Raw genomic sequence first — 19691 nt, 5'->3', positions numbered from 1 at the left:
AGCCCAGATTTTTTTTAAAAAAACTTTAGTTTTCTCATTGTGATTTGCAATACAACATTCTAACACCCTATGTCAGCATATTTCCAAATTATCTAGAACTTAAACAAACATTTAAATATGAAATACTTGGCTAAAACAGTGATTCTATAGCAGTAGTATTAAGAACATGGGAGATTATCACGAGGAGAGTTCTGTTGTAGGAATTGTTGGGCTATTGTCAGACAGACATCTTGGACAGAATCTTGTAAAAAGAGAGTAGGAGAAAGGTAGAACACAGGAAAAACACCACAATGCTCTCAGAATACCAAAAAAGAGGGTAGACACCTAGACCCAGGAGTTGTAAGCCAGGGTTAGCATGCAGAGCTCCCTCGTGCCCACCTGCGCTGGGTCACTCAGGCCTGCAGTAGATCACTTGGAGGGCCTGTTAACCCCCCACCACAATTCCTGCTTCAGCTGATTTGGAATAGGTTGATTGGAGAACAGGCATCTTCAATCAGCTCCCAAGTGAGACTGGTGTTTGAGAACTATTTGAAAAGTTAATACATGACGGTGTGCATTGTGGGTCAGAAAAGGAAAGCCTGGGACTGGAGTGATAGGACAGGGGTAAGGGGCTTGCTTCTGCACATGGGTGACCCAGGTTTGATCCCCAGCACCATGCAGGGTCCCCTGAGCCCCCCCCCCCCAGAGTGATCTGAGTGCAGTCAGGAGTGAGCCCTGAGCACTGCCAAGGAAGGGAAGGAAGGCAAGAGGAAAAAGAGGGATGAGCTAGAAGATAGTTATACGCATCTTGGTCATATGTGAAAGAACTTAAGTAGAATTCATAGATATAAAACAGTCAACTGTAATCAAATAAAAATTCAGCACTGTGATGATTTTGTTTGTTCCACCACTGTACAATGAAAGCAGTGAAATTCATGGAATATTCAGAAAATATAGAACCAAAAATTCAATTTCTATTATGATAGAAAAGTTTAATTCTAGGGGCTGGAGCAATCGCACAGCAGGTAGGGCGTTTGCCTTGCATGCAGCTGACCCGGGCTCAATTCCCAGCATCCCATATGGTTCCCCGAGCACCGTCAGGAGGAACCCCTGAGCATAGCTGGATGTGACCAAAAAAAGCAAAAAAAAAAAAAAGTTTAATTCTAAATTAAGTTCTGTCTGAAAGGAGTAACTTCATTTCATATTATATGAAAATGGGCCATTTTTTAGCCTAGAAAACAGCTAAATAGGAATGCATATAAACGTGAGATTATTCATATGAATATTTGAAATAATTATATTAAATATAGTAATTTTACATGAAGATAAAAAATTGAACTCCATCTGTCATTGAGAACATAAAAATCACCGAATCAATTCTCTGCTCTGAGAAAAGTTAAAGTCCAATATTAGAACCAAGTAATCATACATTTTATTCATGAAGATTTGTGGTTGAACTGAAAGCAAGGTTAGGAGTTCTGGAACATTCAAATCTACTCATTCAATATTATTTTGACTTCTACTGGTTATTCCTAAAATTAGATATTTGGTAGTTAATTGAAGAAATATTTTCCTTTTCCTTTTCCTAGAGATTTATCCTGCAATAAAATACAGTTTATTGAAAGGCGTACATTTGAAGAACTACCATATCTGCAGTATATGTAAGTTAAAAATATGCTTCATTATTTTTGGAATTTTTAGAACACTTAAATGTCAGATTCTGTTATTCATTTGAATATTATTAGAACATTATAAATAGCTATGAAAACTACAGCAAATCCATTTTGCCTGTAAGGATTACTATGAGAATTACTAGTCAGAGCAATGTGAACAATAGAACCGTGGCCCTCAACCAGGATGATTTTGTACCCACATGACCCTTGATAGTGCCTTGAGGGTTTTTTTTTATTGTTTTAATTGTCAGATCTATAATGATGCTGTTGGTACCTAGTGAGCAGAGGCCTCCAGATACACTGCTGAATAGCTACAATGCACTGGACAGCCCCCCCATAACTATCCAGCCCCCATGTGGCAGTAGTACTGAAGTCATGAATCCCTGTTATAGAGAAATTAATTAAGTATTTGTTAAGCATTTGCTATTTGGTGTCTAATGCCCCCACAGCATCATAAACATCAAAGAATAAACCTTAAGCTTAGGTCTTCCACAGTGATGTTTAGCGCATAAAATGTTGTGGTTCTGTGAATTAAAAGTAATACTGGGTGTGACCCAAAAAGAAAAAGAATATTATTTCTTCTCTTCTTCCTCCTCCTCCTCCTCTTCCTCCTCCTCCTCTTCCTTCTTCCTTCTTCCTTTCTTTTCCTTCCTTCTTCTTTCTCTTCTTCTTCCTTCTTCCTCTTCCTCTTCTTTCTCTTCTTCCACTTCCACTTTCTCTTCTACTTCCTCCTCGCTTTCTTCTTCCTCCTTCTTCCTTCTTTCTTTCTCTTATTCCTCCTTTTTCTTCTTCCTTCTTCTGTCTTCTTTCTTTCATGTTCCTTCTTCCTTCTTTTTTTTTTTAACTTTTTGGGTCACACTTGGCGACACACAGGAGTCACTCCTGGATCTGCCCTGAGAAATTACTCCTGGTGGTGCTCAGGGAACCATATGGGATGCTGGGAATCGAACCTGGGTCAGCCGCATGTAAGGCAAACACCCTATCTGCTGTGCTATCGCTCCAACCCCTTCTTTCTTCTTTTCCTCCTTCCTTTTTCTTCTTTCTTCTAAAAACTGCTGCTGCTTTTATCTTTTTTTTCTTTGTTTTCTTTGGTAGGAATCTTAGTTGCAATTTAATCACCGAACTGAGCTTTGGAACGTTTCAGGCCTGGCATGGAATGCAGTTTTTACATAAGATGTAAGTCAAAAAGCAGATAAGTATACATAGTAACACTGTGCATAAAAGCATCATGCAGTCATTATTACCTAACTGGTATAAGGCCAGTGTGAACTCTAGTAAGTATGTCTTGAGATCCAGTTCTTTTTGTTCAAATGAAGAAACTAAGGTACAAAGAGTCCAAGAGATTTGCATGACACCTGGCATGCTTTGCTTTTTTTTATTAATGATTATTGGAGCGAGCACTAACAGAAACGTATTCGTTAGCATTGTCTTGTGATTCCCACTGGTACGGCGCTGAACTGTGAATGAGGCTTTAAATTCCCAGTTTAATTCCAACTTTGGTTCCTGTTCATGTGCAAAGTTCCTAACCACTTAAATGTATGCAACAAAGAGCCAGGAAGAACTAAGTATAACAGTTTTTACTGGGAGTTGGCTGGGAAGGAGAGTTATGGATTCATTCCTAGCTGGTAGCTTCTTTTACATGGTGAAGCCAAAGCGTTCCTGAACATCTATCTTAGCATAGTTCCCTCCCTAATACTCTAGAACATTCTTTTGAAGAAAAAAATATATATAAATATATACATAAAGTGAATTCACTGTGGTCACTATAAAGCTTTTTTTTTTTTTTGGTATTTGGGTCACACCTGGCGGTGCTCAGGGGACCATATGGGATGCTGGGAATTGAACCTGGGTCAGCCCCATGCAAGGCAAACGCCCTACCCCGCTGTGCTATTGCTCCAGCCCCGGTCACTATAAAGCTTTGAGCTGTGGTAAAAGGTGGTAAAAAGCTATGGTAAAAACACTCCATAGACTTCGCACCTGGCAGTGCTGGGATCCAGGATCACTCCTGGCAAAACTGGCATCACACTGGCCAGCTGAGCTAGAAAGCAGCCATGGGAGGCACCTGGAGTTCTGTGGTGTGGTGGGATCAAACTCTGGGCTTATACATGGCAGACATGTGCTCCATCTCTGAAACTATCTCTGTGACCCCAAAAGTGTTTGTGTTACATCAGAGTGAGTGAAAAGCATTCATGAAACATACATTGCTGGGGGCTGGAGCAATAGCACAGCGGGTAGGGCATTTGCCTTGCACGCGGACGACCCGGGTTCGATTCCCAGCATCCCATATGGTCCCCTGAGCACCACCAGGAGTAATTCCTGAGTGCAGAGCCAGGAGTAATCCCTGTGCGTCGCCAAGTGTGACCCAAAACGCCAAAAAAAAAAAAAAAAAAAAAAAAAAAACCCAAAAACCAACATTGCTGTTGTCTAATTTCATTATACTTACTTTTCTGATTACTCGTGTGTAAGAAGCGTGTGGTTCTATACCCTTTGGGTGAAAAGGTCCCTTTGATTTCTCTCTGATTTGATGTAACACAAGCAGATCAAAATTCAGATCAGAGGCTTAAAGGGAATTCTGTACTCAAGCGGAAGATCCTCCTTTCAGTCTGACTTTGAAAAAGGGTCTTCACCTGCTTGTGTTTCAGAAATCCAGTTTTACACAGCTTCCTGCAGATTAGATGAAGGAAGGGCAGGAAGGCAGCTCGGTGATTCTGCATGGGTATAAACCTGAGTTGATCCCCCGGCAGACAGATTTGATGAGGCAGGTGAGGGGTTGGAATGTGTCTGGGTCGGCGTCACGGTTCCTGCACGTGCCCACCTGTAGCAGCTCCCCTTCACCAATCCTTAATTGACTGACAATGTGGGAAAGAACCCTGAAGACCAGTTGTCTTTTTTTACTTTTTGGGTCACACCCAGCGATGCACAGGGGTCACTCCTGACTCATGCACTCAGGAATTACTCCTGGCGGTGCTCAGGGGACCATATGGAATGCTGGGAATTGAACCCAGGTCGAACACATGCAAGGCAAACAAACGCTCTGCCCGCTGTGCTATCTAACTCCAGTGCTAACTGTGCTAACTCCAGCCCAGACCAGTTTTGTAAGAAGCAGGCTTTGAGATTATAGTCACCTCAGTGCCTTTAATGCCACATTTTTACTAAGCATTTTATTATACCAAGCATCACAAGAACCCCAGTTTCGGTATAGTTTTGTAGGAGACAGTGGGGGCAGGGGGAAAATGGCATCTTAGTTCATAAAAATTAAGACATTCAAGAACATTCACAGAGTGCCATTTCTTCTGAGTGTCAGGCCTATCTATATGGAAGAATAGAGCAGGGTGTTTGTCACCAAGAACCTTGAGTACTGGAAGAAAGAAGACAGATGCTGGTGGGAAAACATGAGAGCCCTACTGCTAGTGCAGACAGCAGGGTAACAAGATAGTGGGGTGACACTGGAGATAATGGTGGGTGGTGTACTGAGAAGGACTCATCATGAATGAGGTTGAGGAGACAGCTCAGAGAGCTGGAGCCTGAGCTTTGCATTGCCAGCAGTCACTCCCATTCACACCTCCAAATGTGGTCCCCAAACAATGAGAAGAAAACCCAACGAATTTATAATGGAGAAGGTGACGATTTACTTGTATTGCATATATTGAAATTTTACTCTCAAATGAGAGAAAAAGGTAATAAAAGAATCATAGATACCTGGAAAGAAATGATCATCCCAGTCATGTGATTTAAATAGAACTAACTATTAGGATTAATTCAGTCACCTCAGCAGATTGTCATGGAGTCTGGGGAGATGGTGCACACTCTAGGTGCTGGAGTCCCAGGTTCAAGCCCCTGCACGACATGGTTCCCCAGCACTGCACCGAGTAAGCCCCAAACACCAAGTATGGCACTACCCACCCACCCCAGCACCGAATGTGTTGGGGCCCGAATGTGTTGGGGGGTGGACTCCTTTCTTTGGGGCCCAATCTTTCCAAATGACCAAGCTCATTCCTTTCACATACAATTTGCCTGCGTGATCAAAACTCTGTGTCTGGAGCGCAAGTACAGTGGGTGTGTGACTTGCCTTGCACATGGCTGACCTGGGTTCAGCCTCAGCACCCCACATGCTCTTCCTGAGCACAGCCAGGAGTAAGCCCTGAGCACCCTGCTATGTGTGGCCGAAAAACAAGAGGAAATAATGTTACATCTCTTTCCAAAGGCAAGGGATGCTGGTCCTTCAGTTAGGTCTTTTTATTACCTATCTGACAAATGACTGGGTTGATTGGAAACTGCGTTGATCATAATTTACTCCCTGCATTAAATAGATCTGGGGAAAGGTCGAAGTGAGAACCAGATAGAGCTCAGTGGGCTGAGGGCATGCCAGGTGTAACCCAAACCTAAGCACAAACAAAACAAAAAGACCCATCTGAGGTGAATTGATAAGGAATTAAAGGAAGCTGAACTCCAAACCTTACTTGCAAGATCTCAGGGAAGATCCCAACAATTTTTATACTCATAATTTTGCATTTTATTTATTTTGTTAAACAGAATTTTGATAAACTAGATGAAATTCAGGGCCCACAAAAACCTTAATTCTTCCTGGGTTCTGGGTAATTATCACTCAGTGAGTTTCTTGAATGAAACATCTATATTAATAAACATTGAGTGGTGAGTACATTATCAGTTGAATGAAAAACAGATCACCTTCAATATGCCATAATAATTTGTAACTGTAAATTAATAAATTTTCCATAAATTGTCAAAATATTAATAAGATGCCATTGTTTTTGAAAGGGTGATAATCACATCTCTTACAGATGAAATCAGGAATGAAGTATGTTATGGAAATCCTACAGTGTTTGCTAATCCTAAATGTTCAGTATCTCTTTTTTTCTTTTGTTTTTGTTTTGGGGCCATACCTCCATGCTCAGGGTTTGTTCCTGGCTCTCCTCTCAGGAATTACTCCTGGCGGTGTCTGGGGAACCATATGTGATGCCAGGAATTAAACCCAGGTCAGCTGTGTGCAAGGCAAACGCCCTACCTGCTGTACCTGCTGTACGATTGCACCAGCCCCAACTATCTTTTTTTTTTTACCCCCTTCTGAATTTCAAGTGTTTCTTCATTCACCTACACAGGTCTAGACTGATGACTTGTTTAAAAAATTCTTTGTCATTTCATCGGTACAAGTTCCATGATTGTAGCAACTGCAGACTTGACAAAGTAGAAAGGCCATGCCTTACTCAGACAGAGCAGTGGACACTCTGGCTTGTTTGTGGAACATCAGTATTTTTCCAAGACATAAGTACTAAGAGAGAACAAAGGAAACTCAAACCTTGTTCCTACTGACCGCTTGACCCCACTGTGGAGATTGTCAGTGAGGTGGGGAGCTGCACTGTGAAGGCAGACGGAGCTGGGGTCACAGCGAAGCCCTCACGCTCTCCCAGCCACATAGCATAATGGCCTGTCTTTAGATGAGTGTCCACACGAGAGCTTACTCTAAGGCATTGTTATCACTTTGGGGTATGTACTGAAATCCTGGCAGCAGCTTCTCACCGTTCAAAAGCTTCTACCTTAAAGAGGAAGACGGCTAAGGACCTTGGAATGGTTTAGGGGTGACTGATTTCTTTGTTATTGTTAGAAAATTAAGTTTGTCACATTCAGCAAGAACTGTCTCCCAAGTGTGTCTTTTCCTTCCCATCCTTATAGGGAGATATCTTCTATTTCAACTTAGTACTGCTGCTGGAGGACTGTAGGGGTCACACCTGACCACCACCCAGATGTGGTCCAGCTGTTCCCTTTAGTCTTCCGCTGCCCCCCCCAGCCCCAAACAGGTTTTACCTTTCCTCCTCATCTTTATTGTTGCGATATGTCTGAGGGTCATACACCCTGGCTGTGATGCTCATATTCAGTTGCGGTGCTCACCGGAAATCCTACATCAGGGCCAGGCATTTGCCCCCTGGGCTGATGTTTGCTAAAGGCCTCTGTGCTTTTGGGGGCGGGGAGCTCACACACACGGCCACCAGGGGTCGCTCTTCTATTCGTGTACAAGAACATTCTAAGAGCAGTGTTCACACCTGTGCTTGTCAGGGGCGCCACTTCTTGGCATGGTTCTTGTGCACCATTTCTCTTTTATATCAAAGATCAGCAAAGACCTTCGTTGCCTGAATTTCAAAGTGGATTCATGTGTCTCTTGGGGGTCTTGCTTTTCCTGAGACTGAACTCCACCATGCCCACTGGCAGAGAGCCATCTGCTCAGCCACAGTGACCTGGGATGGAAGCCACTACAGGGTCTGTGGTCCCTAGCAAGAGGACAGTGTGACTCTGTCCCCAACTAAGTATCCATGTTCGTTCAGGTATCCTGGGGGATTGGGGGACAGACATGAAGTCCACTGTGTGCACATCTCTTTTTTTAAAATATATTTAAAGAACCACGATTTACAAAGTTATTGAGAGTTGGGGTTTTGTTTGTTTCTTATTGAATCACTGTGAGCTACAGTTACAAAGCTTTCATATCTGAGTTTCAGTCATACAATGATTGAACACCCATTCCTCCACCAGTGCACTTTCTCCACCATCAATGTCCCCAGTATCTTCCCTCTCCACAATCCCAATCCCCTCCCCGCCTCTATGGCAATGTTCCCCATACTCTCTCTATACTTTGGGGCAATATAATTTGCAATATAGATAATGAGAGATCGTTGCATTTGATTTTTTTAATCTACTTTCAGTACACATCTCCCATCTCGAATGATCCCTCGAACCATCATTGACTTAGTGATCCCTTCTCTATTCCAGCTGCCTTCTCTCCCAGCTCATGAGGCAGGCTTCCAACCCAGAGCAATATTCCTGGCCCTTCTCTCTACTCTCCTTGGTTATCAGTCTCATGTTATTTTATATTCCACAAATGGGTGCAGCCATTCTATGTCTGTCCCTCTCTTTCTGACTCATTTCACTTAGCATGATACTCTCCATGACCATCCATTTATAAGCAAATTTTATGACTTCATCTTTCCTAACAGCTGCATAGTATTCATTGTGTAGATGTACCAAAGTTTCTTTAACCAGTTGTCTGTTCTCGGACACTTTGGTTGTTTCCAGATTTTGGCTATTGTGAACACTGCTGCAATGAACACACAGGTGCAGATGTCATTTCTTCTGTGCTTTTATGTACCCTTGGAATATATTACCAGAAGTGGTATTGTGGGCTCGTATGGAAGCTCAATTTCTAGTTTTTTAAGGAATGCCCATATTGTTTTCCAAAAAGAATGGACCAGTCGGCATTTCCACCATGGTTGTTAGGTTTTAGGCATAAAATATTTTGACACCAATCCCACCGCCAGTGTTCCTACACTTCCCTTCACCAGTGTTCCTACACCCAATCTGCCACATTGACAGGCACATTTCAAGGTTCAGTGGTTATAGTTTATTTGGGGGGGGCACGGGAGTACACCCAATGGTGCTCAGGGATTACTCCTTGCTCTGTACTCAGGGGTTGCTCCTCACAGGCTCAGGAGACCATATAGGTTGCTGGAGATTGAAGCCAGTTCAGCCATGTGCAAGGCAAGAGCCTTACCTGTTGGGCTGTTGCTCTGACCCAGTGGTGGTTCTTTAAGGCTCATGTTTTCAGTGTTGAGCCTGTGCTTTGGGTAGAGAGCTATACCACTTTCCCATATCATTGGTAAAATAAAGCCCTGGCCCTTGTTCCGCCCTTTATCTTCTACCACCTGTTGATTTCTTTGCTTTGCTCTCATTCTCCTCCCTGTACTCTGGGGTCAAGACTGACCTAGCCATCCTCTTCTACTGCATTGCATTCCCTCATCCAGTTATTCTATCTACCACAGAGAAGTGAGATCATCCTTTATCTATCCTCATCTGACTTCACTCAATATGATGTCTTCTGGTTCCTAGCAGGTTGCAGCAAATTACACGATTTCATCGTTTCTTGCAGCTGCATAGTATTTCACTGCATATCTATTCCACATCTTCACAAACCTGTCGTTGGACACCTACGTTGATTCCGTATCTTAGCTATTGCACTGAGTGCTGCGAAGAATGTGTGTTCATGTGTTCTTTTGAATGTTTTTCTATCCTGAGGTAGCATACTCAACAGTGTTTCCACACCTTTTAGTAGTGTTGCCTGCCAGGGATTGGGCCTCTTTTGTTGTGATGTTAAGGTCCTTCTGACTGACTGCAGTGCAACTGGTAAACAATTGCCAGGGACAAGGAATGGCAGAGCTGCAAGACTCAGACCCCCCCCAAGAGCTGCCAGGAATCTCACTCAGCCAATGTGGTGACACGGGGGATTGAATTCGAGGCTGCATGCTTGCAGTGAGGGGGTCAAGCCGGAGTCCCCAGATAAGATCTATTTCAAAAGGGCATTTGAAGTAATACTGCCTGGGGCCAGAGAGATGGTACAGTTGGGAGGGCACTTGCCTTGCACGTCACTGACCCATATGTAATCCCCAGCACTGAATGTGCTCCCCAGAGCACCACCGGGGCTGATCCCTTAGTGCACAGCCAGGAGTCAGCCCTGAGCACAGCTGGGTGTGGCCCAGTAACCCAAAGAAAGGTTTTTGGTCACTGAAAGAGATCAGTCTTTTTTACTGTTTTTGGACTATACCCTGCAGTGCTCATGGGGTGCTGGGCCTTGAGGGGGTGCTTGAGGGGGGCCATGTAGTGCCATGAACCTGCCCACCCCACCCCCTTGGGCAAGGCATTTACACCAGCCCTTTTTGGTTTGTTTGTTTGAACCCTCTTTTTGTTGATTTTTAAATAGGATTCTCCAATAATGTCCAAAGGACCTAGGAACCAATTATGGTGGTGCTCACGGATCTGATTATACCAGGAGTCAAATTCAGCCCCTCGCAAATGCCAGGCATCTGCTCTGCCACTTTGAGCGAACTCCCCAACTCAGTCATGCCCTCTGAGATTGATAAAAACTGTTGCTCCTTTATTTGCCGGGCTGGGGATAGAACCTCAGATTTTATTCCTGCAAGACAAGTGTTTTACCTCTAAGTCATACTTCTTAGTCCTTTTGCCAGTTTACTCCATAAAGCATAAAGATAAGGTCATGAATATAAAAGAGGCAATGAATGAGCTAGGCGTGCGCATACATTTTAAAATGCAGAAGTTAGACAGAGAAAGTACTGATATGCAAAGCATGTGCTCAGGTGCCCCTTCCATTTTTCGACTATGAATACTCATTTTTGTATAGACACGTTTCCATTTTTCTTGGGCACATATCCAGGTATTACATTGCTGAGTCTTTGGTAACTATGGCTAACTTTTTTGAGGGACCATCAAGCTTTTCTGCAGTGCCTCTTTTTATATTTTCACCAGCAGTGCATAAGGATTTCAATTTCTCCATCACCCTGGTTGCACTTTTGTCTGCTTTTAGCCATCTTACTGGGTATGAAGTAGTATCTGATTGTGGCTTGGATTTATGTTCTGCTAATGGCAAGACATTAACTATCTTCTCATGCTTATTATAGTCATTTTAAAATTCACTTTGGGAGCTGTGAATTTTAAGTGCCCTACTCACTGTACACCCATCTCCCCCACTCCCTCCCCCACGCCCCCTCTGCCCCTGTACCAGGCGCTTTCTCCAGCCATCTCATTGTCCTACTGTTCCCCTCACTAACTTATCTCCCACCTCTGCCCCAGTGGCAAGTTTCCTACTGAAGATCAGTTCAGCTCTTTGTTTCCGTGGCATTGGACATTTGAGGTTCCCCTACAAAGTTTGAGATAGATGGTTCTGAGTCCGTTCCTCTCCCTCTGACTGATTTCACTCAGCATGAAACTCTTCAGATCTGTCCACATTGCAGCAAATTGCATGACTGTATCTCCTCTTATAGCTGGGTAATATTCTATTGTGTATCTATACCATAGTCTATCCAGTCATCTGTTTGTTGGTATTTGGACTGTTGCCATATTTTGGCTGTTGTATATAGTGCTGCAATGAACCTAGGAGTGCAGACATCTTTTATGCACTGTGCTTTTGGGCCCTTAGGATATATTCACAAGAGTGGAATTTCTGGGTCATCACTGTATCACTGTCATCCCATTGTTCGTCGATTTACTCGAGCGGGCACCAGTAACGTCTCTATTCCTCTCAACCCTAAGATTTTAGCAGTCTCTTCTTACTTGTCTTTCCCAATGATTGGAGGCTCTTTCAGGGTCAGGAGAATGGAACCTATCGTTACTGTTTTTGGCATATCGAATACGCCACAGGTAGCTTACCAGGCTCTGCCCAAGTGGGCAGTATACTCTCGGTAGCTTGCCGGGCTTTCTGCGAGGTATGTATATACTGTCATCCCGTTGATCAATGATTTGCTTGAGTGGGCCCAGTCATGTCTCCATTCATCCTAGTCCTGAGATTTTAGCAGCCTCTCTTTACTTGTCCTTCCCAATGGTGCCTCCTTAGAGGCTATTCAGGGTCAGGAGAATGAGACCCATCATTGTTACTGTATTTGGCATATGAATACGCCACACAGAGCTTGTCAGGCTTTCCTTAATGGCAGTAAACTCTCAGTAATTTGCCAGGTTTTCCAAGAGGGATAACTAGGCTATCAGATGTTGTGTGATTGCATCTGCACGCTTCAGAAAGCTTGGTTTTATATTCTCTGGATGTTTGCATTGAAGGGATTACATGGTGTGTGTGTGTGTGTGTTGGGGGAGATTTCTGGGTGTGACTGTCTAGCTACTGGAAAATGGAGAATCTGGGTGCAAGAGGCCTAGTCCCGATCCGAGCAGCCTTGGAGATCTAAGCCCCGGGTCCCGCACATCTGCGTTCCTCTGCCAGTCATATGGAAGTTTAATTCTTAGTGTTTTGAGGAATGTCCATATTGTCTTCCCAAAAATGCTGGATCAGTTAGCATTCTCACAGCAGTGAATGAGGGGCCCTGTTCCCCCAAATGCTCGTCAATACTAGTTATTGTTGTTCTCTTTGATGAGTACCAGTCTCTGTGGTATGAGATGATATCTCACTGTTGCTTTGATCTTCATTTCTCTGATAATTAGTGATATAGAACCTTTTTTTCCATATGCATTTTGGTCATTTGTATTTCTTTTGGGCTGGGAGTTGGGCCATAGTTGGCCATGTTCAGGGCTTACTCCCAACTCTGCACTTAGTAATCACTCTTGATGTTGCTTGGGGGGCCATATGGGATGCTGGGGATTGAACCCAGGTTTGCTGCATCCAAGCAAGCACCTTACCCACTATACTATCTCTCGGTCCCTGACCATTTGTATTCTTTTTTGAGGAAGTTCCTGTTCATCTCTTCTCCTGTTTATCACTTTTTATGCCCCATGCGCTTGGGCTGTGCCTCACCTATGAACAAACATATTCCTGGATTGTGCAGCGGCAAAAGTGGCAGCACAACACGTCATAAAACACTTCCTACCCATTCTCCATAATTACCACACCACATTTGATGGAGTTCAGATAGTAGGCAATAAGTCATATGGGGAAATATATATATGCATATATACATATTTTCAGATATGTATACCAAAGTTCACACCACCCAAAGTTCAACAACATGCTAGTGATATCCTCCAGAATGTCTTAATGGTTTCTGCCAAAATACAGCAATGTTCACACTGTTTCCTATATGAACACTTTTTTGTAAGAATGCTCAGCAGTTCTTCATAACAGACAATACAAAATATATTACTTCGGTTGTGCTTTGTGACAGGGTTCAGGGCTTGGGATGGAAACATCCCAAATTTGGTGGAGGGAAGGTGTAATGGTGGTGGCATTGGTGTTTGAATGTTGAGTGAAATCAAACATTGTGAACTAACTTATAGAATTAAAAAATTTTAAAAAAGTAATGTGGAGCTAATGCCCAATTTAATCAGCTTAATCAATGGCTGAATAACTAGCAGTACTCCTACATTATAAATTTTTTAAAAAAAAAGAAAAAGAAATAATATTTGCTGCAGAGCAAGGACTTCCTGCAGACATCATCACTCCTCGGGTTTTCTTACTTCTCTGGGGTTGATGGGAAGACACACCCAGTGGTTCCCAGGGCTTACTCCTGACTCTGTGCTCAGGGATCACTCCTGGTGTGTTCTGGGGCCTATATAAGATCCAGGGATGAAACGTACAAGTCAGCTGCATGCAAGGCAAGTGCCCCACTTGCTGTACTATTTGGCCCCTATTCCTAGGGTTTTCAACTTGGGAAAATTTGTTAGCATATATATTTTTTTTCGGTAGATTTGTTTTGTTTCCCACTCCTCCCCACCCACCCCACCCCCCGTTTCCCCATTACTTTATCATCTAGAGACTTGAGTGTTTCCCAAAGGGAGAATGCTTAGTGCTGGAGAAATAGCACAGCAGGTAGGGCGGTTGCCTGGCACACAGGTGACCCGGATTCAATTCCCAGTATCCCATATGGTCCCCCAAGCACCACCAGGAGTAATTCCTGAGTGCATGAGCCAGAAGTAACCCATGTGCATCACTGGCGTGACCAAAAAAGATTAAAAAAAGGGAGGGGGAATGCTTTATGGATTCTAAGTGTGATTATAGATAATCACAGAAAATAATGTTTTTTACCTTCAAGTTCCATGCCAGTAAAATAAATAAAAACTTCAATCCTAGTTACTGATTATGCATATAATTTTCATTTTATTGTATTTTTTTAGAATTCTCAGTCATAATCCTCTAACAGCTATTGAAGATTCATATCTTTTTCAATTACCAGGATTAAAATATCTGTAAGTATTGTAATAGCTTTGTAGCTCATATGATTTCTGCTATGATTTGCTGTCTTTATTTTTCTCCATTTCTGTCATAGATTATGTGTCTTGCATTGAATTTAAAAGTTATATTTTTTGGGGCTGGAGCAATAGCACAGCGGGTAGGGCATTTGCCTTGCACGCGGCCGACCCGGGTTCGAATCCCAGCATCCCATATGGTCCCCTGAGCACGGCCAGGGGTAATTCCTGAGTGCAGAGCCAGGAGTAACCCCTGTGCATCACCAGGTGTGACCCAAAAAGCAAAAAAAAAAAAAAAAAAAAAAAAAAAAAGTTATATTTTTAATTTTAACACTGGATTGTTGAAATGAGATTTATTTTCAAAGGAAAACATTAAGAAAGAATGTACATGGGTAACAGCCAAAAGAGGAAAAGAGCAATGTTGAGTACATATAGATAAGAAACATACAGATGCGTGTAGAAGTATTATTTATTCCAGAAAATAACGAGTAATAATGTAAACATTATTTAAAAAAGAAAGTAAATAAAAGAGGACCAGATAGGTGAGTGGTTGGAGCCTGTGCACTGGGTGCTGGAGGCCTGGATTCAATCTCTGGCACCTTATGTGTTCCCCAGAGTTCTACTCAGAGCAACCCACAAGTACAGCACCCAACATATCTCCCAAGTTCTGCCAGATGTGGCCAAAATCCAAGGCCACCCCCAGCTCACATGAAAAAGAAACATTAAACGAAGTAGATGCAATTTAGAAAGAGAAGTCTAAATTGACAAGAGAAGGAAGAGACAAGAGAAGGGAGGGAGGAAGGGAGGGAAGGAAGGAAGGAAGGAAGGAAGGAAGGAAGGAAGGAAGGAAGGAAGGAAGGAAGGAAGGAAGGAAGGAAGGAAGGAAGGAAGGAAGGAAGGGAGGGAGGGAGGGAAGGAGGGAAGGAAGGAAGGAAGGAAGGAAGGAAGGAAGGAAGGAAGGAAGGAAGGAAGGAAGGAAGGAAGGAAGGAAGGAAGGAAGGAAAGAAGGAAGGGAGGAAGGGAGGGAGGGAGGGAGAGGAGGGAGGGAGGAAGGGAGGAAGGAAGGAAGGAAGGAAGGAAGGAAGGAAGGAAGGAAGGAAGGAAGGAAGGAAGGAAGGAAGGAAGGAAGGAAGGAAGGAAGGAAGGAAGAAGGGAGGGAGGAAGGGAGGAAGGAAATTTATTTAGTCTACCAAATTGTCATGAATTTGATGATAGAGAAATCTCTTATTTCTGTAAGAGCTCTCTGGAATTATGGTCTACAGTAAGCAGTTGACCTGGCTTTACAGCGAAGCCAGAATCAAAGTTATGCCTCTTTAATCTCATCTATTTAACTCTAGAGTTTCTGTATTTGGATTCTCATCATTCTTGTGCTTTCTCCCTCAGAGACATGGGAGCAACACAAGTGTCGCTTGGACCAGTCCAAAACATCCTCATGATGACTCTTGAATTGGAAAAACTGTAAGTTGATTTTTCTGACATTTATTTTCACTTTGTTTTTTAAGACTTTTTATTTTTGTTTCTCTTTTTTTTTTAATGTAGGAGTACTACTATTTATTCAGCCATTAATTAAGCTAATTCAATTTGGCATGAACTCCACATTACTATTTTATATTCAGAATGTTAATTTAATTTTTTAAATTATTTTTAATCACCGTAAGATACAATCACAAAGCTTCCCTGTTTGAGTTTCAGTCATACAGTGATAAGACACCCAACCCTCCACCAGTGCACATCTTCCACCACCAATGTCCCCAGTATCCCTCCCAGTCCTACCCCTCCCCCTGCCTCTGGCTGTAAGTCTCCCCCATGCTCTTTTGCATTGCTTGTTATGAATAGTATAAGATGTCATACGGCCACAAGAGGGCTGTGTGCTCCTGGAATTCTAAAAGTTTAAATAATTAGGGTGTGGAGAAATCTCTGCAGAGAGCTGCTCAGTTCAGAGATTGTGTATCTCTGGATCATGATCATTAAAGAGCTTAAGTGGCAGCTGAAGGCAGTTTGTGGGCATGACCTCCAGGTTCCCACGGGGAGTCGGGGGCATGAGAGGGACAGGCCCATCCCCTATCCCTTGAGGCCTGAAATTTGCTGTCACTGAACCTTCATACCTGCACTTCTCATTGGGTTCTGGAAGTTGGTGGCTGTCGGGGTTTTTAAGGGGCAGGTGGAGGGATGATGCCTGCCTCTGTCTGAGGCTCCCCAGTGAAGTTGGCCTGGCTTAAAGTCCGGAGGCATCTCGCAGAGAGCTTCTCGGTTCAGAGATTCTTTTGTGTGTCTCTGGATCGTGGCCCTTGTTTCTATCTTTTCCAGAGAAATAAACTATTGGCATATGCTCTGCAGGGTATGCCGGCTTGGCCGTAGGGCGCCTCACGACCAGCCCTAAGTGCGGCTTTTGATCTCTTTTTGAGATTTATGGGTCTCTGAAATATGGCCGGTAAATTAACTTGTATAACTGAGCCAGAGGTGGTTTGTGGGTTGGCTCCCACATACCAAACTTTTGGCTGCTTAGTTTCTTGGTAAACTTGCCCTAAGTTGTTGGAGTTCAGCCACAGGTACATCAGCAATTTTGGGTTATCAGGAAGACAGAAGGGTCCATCTGGCTGCTGATGCACTCGCTCCGCAGTTATAGACTGACCTGCTGCTGGCATCATACCCCTGCTTGTTTATTTTTCTTAAGCTATGTTTAATTGAGGTGTAATTTTATTTTTTTTTCATTTTTTTTAATTAGTGATTCACAGTGAGGGTACAGTTACAGATTCACACATTTTCGTACTTGTTTTTCCCTCATGCAATGTTTAAGAGCCCATCCCTCCACCAGTGTCCATTCTCCACATTCTCCACCACCAATAAACCCAGTATCACTCCCACCCCAACCCCAATCCCATCCCCCCCACCCACCCCACCTCTGTGGCGGGGCATTCCAATTTGATATCTCTCTTTCCTTTTGGGTGTTGTGGTTTGCAATAGGGGTATTGAGTGGTCATCCTGTTCAGTCTCTAGTCTGCTTTCAGCACGCATCTCCCTTCCGAGCAGGATCTCCAATCACATATTACTTGGTGTTCCCCTCTCTATCTGGGATGACTTTCCCTCAGCATGTGAAGCCAGATTCCAAGCTATGGAACCAACCTCCTGGTATTATATACTACTATTCTTGGGTATTAGTCTCCTACTCTGTTGTTCTATATTCCACAGATGAGTGCAATCTTTCTATGTCTGTCCCTCTCTTTCTGGCTCATTTCACTTAGCATGATACTTTCCATGTTGATCCACTTATATGCAAAGTTCATGACTTCATCCTTTCTAACAGCTGCATAGTATTCCATTGTATAGATGTACCAAAGTTTCTTTAACCAGTCATCTGTTCTCGGGCACTCGGGTTTTTTCCAGATTCTGGCTATTGTAAACAGTGCTGCGATGAACATATAAGTGCAGATGTCATTTCGACTATACTTTTTTGTTTCTCCAGAATATATTCCCAGTAGTGGTATTACTGGATTAAATGGAAGCTCAATTTCTAATTTTTTGAGAAGCATTCATATTGTTTTCCAAAGGGGCTGAACCAGTCGGCATTCCCACCAGCAGTGTAGAAGGGTCCCCTTCTCCCCACATCCTCTCCAACAGCGGTTGCTTTTGTTCTTTTGGATGTGTGCCATTCTCTGTGGTGTGAGGTGGTATCTCATGGTTGTTTTGATTTGCATCTCCCTGATGATTAGTGATGCAGAGCATTGTTTCATGTGCCTTTTGGTCATTCATATCTCTTCCTTGGAAAAGTTTCTGTTCATTTCTTCGGCCCATTAAAAAATATTTTTAAATTGAGATACTCAAGAGTCACTTTTGGTGTCTCATGGATACTGGGGATCAAACCCAGGTCGACCATGCTCAAAGCAAATGCCAGACCTGCTACACTATACTATTACTCTAGTCCCTGTTTTTTTTACAGTCTGGAAAAGTGCTTTCAGATTTCCCCAGGTTATAACTGGCATTTTTATGTTATCGTTATCTGGGAGCTGGAGAGATAAGATAGTGAGTTAGGTATTTGCTTTGCATGTGAATAACCCTTGTTCAGTCTTTGGCACTGTCTATGCATTCTCTGCCTGCAAGGAATGATCCCTGAGCCGACTGCCAGAGAAACCCCTGAGCACCACCAGATATGACTGAAAAACAAAACTAAATTTTCTGAGGGCTGAAGTGATAGTAGAGGAGTTCAGGTACACACTTTGCATGCATCACCTCCCAGTTGGGTTCCCACCACCACCGAGTTCGAGCAGCGCCTCATCCATGGTTCTCAGGAACATTTTGAATAGCTGCACAGTGGCTTTGGCTGCCTCTTCTACCTATTACAGTAACCCCTTTACTCTGCACTTAATTCTCTGTGTTTTCATTCATAGGATATTACCTAGGCATCTCACCTGCTGCCTCTGCCAATTTAAGAATGAAATAGACTCTGTCTGCAAAGTAGTCAAACTACATTGTGAATGTACCAGCAGCACACACTGCGGTGAGTCTGAATTGCCTGCTGATAGCTTTTTAATTTATGTTTCATTTTAATTTTAATCACTGATGGTCCATTTTAAACTGATTATGCAGTTGCATTATTTTTATTCAGAGTTCAACTCCCTATATTTCTAAGAACGATTTCCCTTGGTAAAAGTCTGCATCTCAGTCACATCGTTACCTTAACAGTCTATGCATGACCTGAAGACAAGAGGAATGGAAGAAAGAGATGAAAGTGGGGAAGGGAGCTAACACTAATGGTCACAAATGAGGGCCAGACTCTGGGCAAGGTACTGGTCCTCCAGATGAGAGCTCAGCCACAGAATGCAGTTTGTAAGCAGATTTTATATAGAACAGATCTCAAGAGCCCTTTTCTTCACAGGACAGGTGTAGGTATTTTATTGCATGTGTTTTTGTAATTTTATAGGCAAGTACAAGTCATACTGTCTTATGAAAGTTTTGCTTAGAGACTGAGAATTTCTGGTTTTCTAAGCAGAGGTTGCCACTCAGTCCTTCTAAGGATGTATGGTCTCCTGGATTCTTAGACTATCCCCACCACTGAAACTTTTTTGAATTTTAACCCTTCCATCTACAAAGCACTCAGGTGCTCTTAAGTATCTTTCCACACAGTAAGTTTACTGACCTTAGCTTCATAACTTCCAAAATGTGCTTTTAGGAAAATAGATCAATAGGTTGCACCACATGCTTTTCATGTGGGAGGTGTGGGTTCAACCCCCACAAAAGTCTCCCAAGCACTGCTGGGAGTATCCCTTGGGCACCGCTGAGTGTGGCACATTCACACATGCTCACGCACTCACGCACACACACACACACACACATACACAC

General features: G+C 43.1%; 1 protein-coding gene across 1 annotated transcript in view; it reads left to right on the top strand.

The window, feature by feature from the left end:
* LOC129403423 (leucine-rich repeat-containing protein 37A3-like) overlaps positions 1-19691 on the top strand; it is a 55932-nt gene that overhangs the window by 20123 nt on the left and 16118 nt on the right. Inside the window, exons 5-9 of the mRNA XM_055131552.1 lie at positions 1569-1640; positions 2748-2828; positions 14283-14354; positions 15738-15812; positions 18740-18849. Coding sequence (XP_054987527.1) covers positions 1569-1640; positions 2748-2828; positions 14283-14354; positions 15738-15812; positions 18740-18849 — 410 coding nt within the window. The remainder of the gene's footprint in view (positions 1-1568; positions 1641-2747; positions 2829-14282; positions 14355-15737; positions 15813-18739; positions 18850-19691) is intronic.

This window comes from Sorex araneus, chromosome 3 (assembly GCF_027595985.1).
Source record: "Sorex araneus isolate mSorAra2 chromosome 3, mSorAra2.pri, whole genome shotgun sequence".
In the NCBI taxonomy this organism is placed as follows: domain Eukaryota; kingdom Metazoa; phylum Chordata; class Mammalia; order Eulipotyphla; family Soricidae; genus Sorex; species Sorex araneus.
Note: the sequence above shows the minus strand (reverse complement) of the source record. Positions and strands in the feature narration are given on the sequence as shown.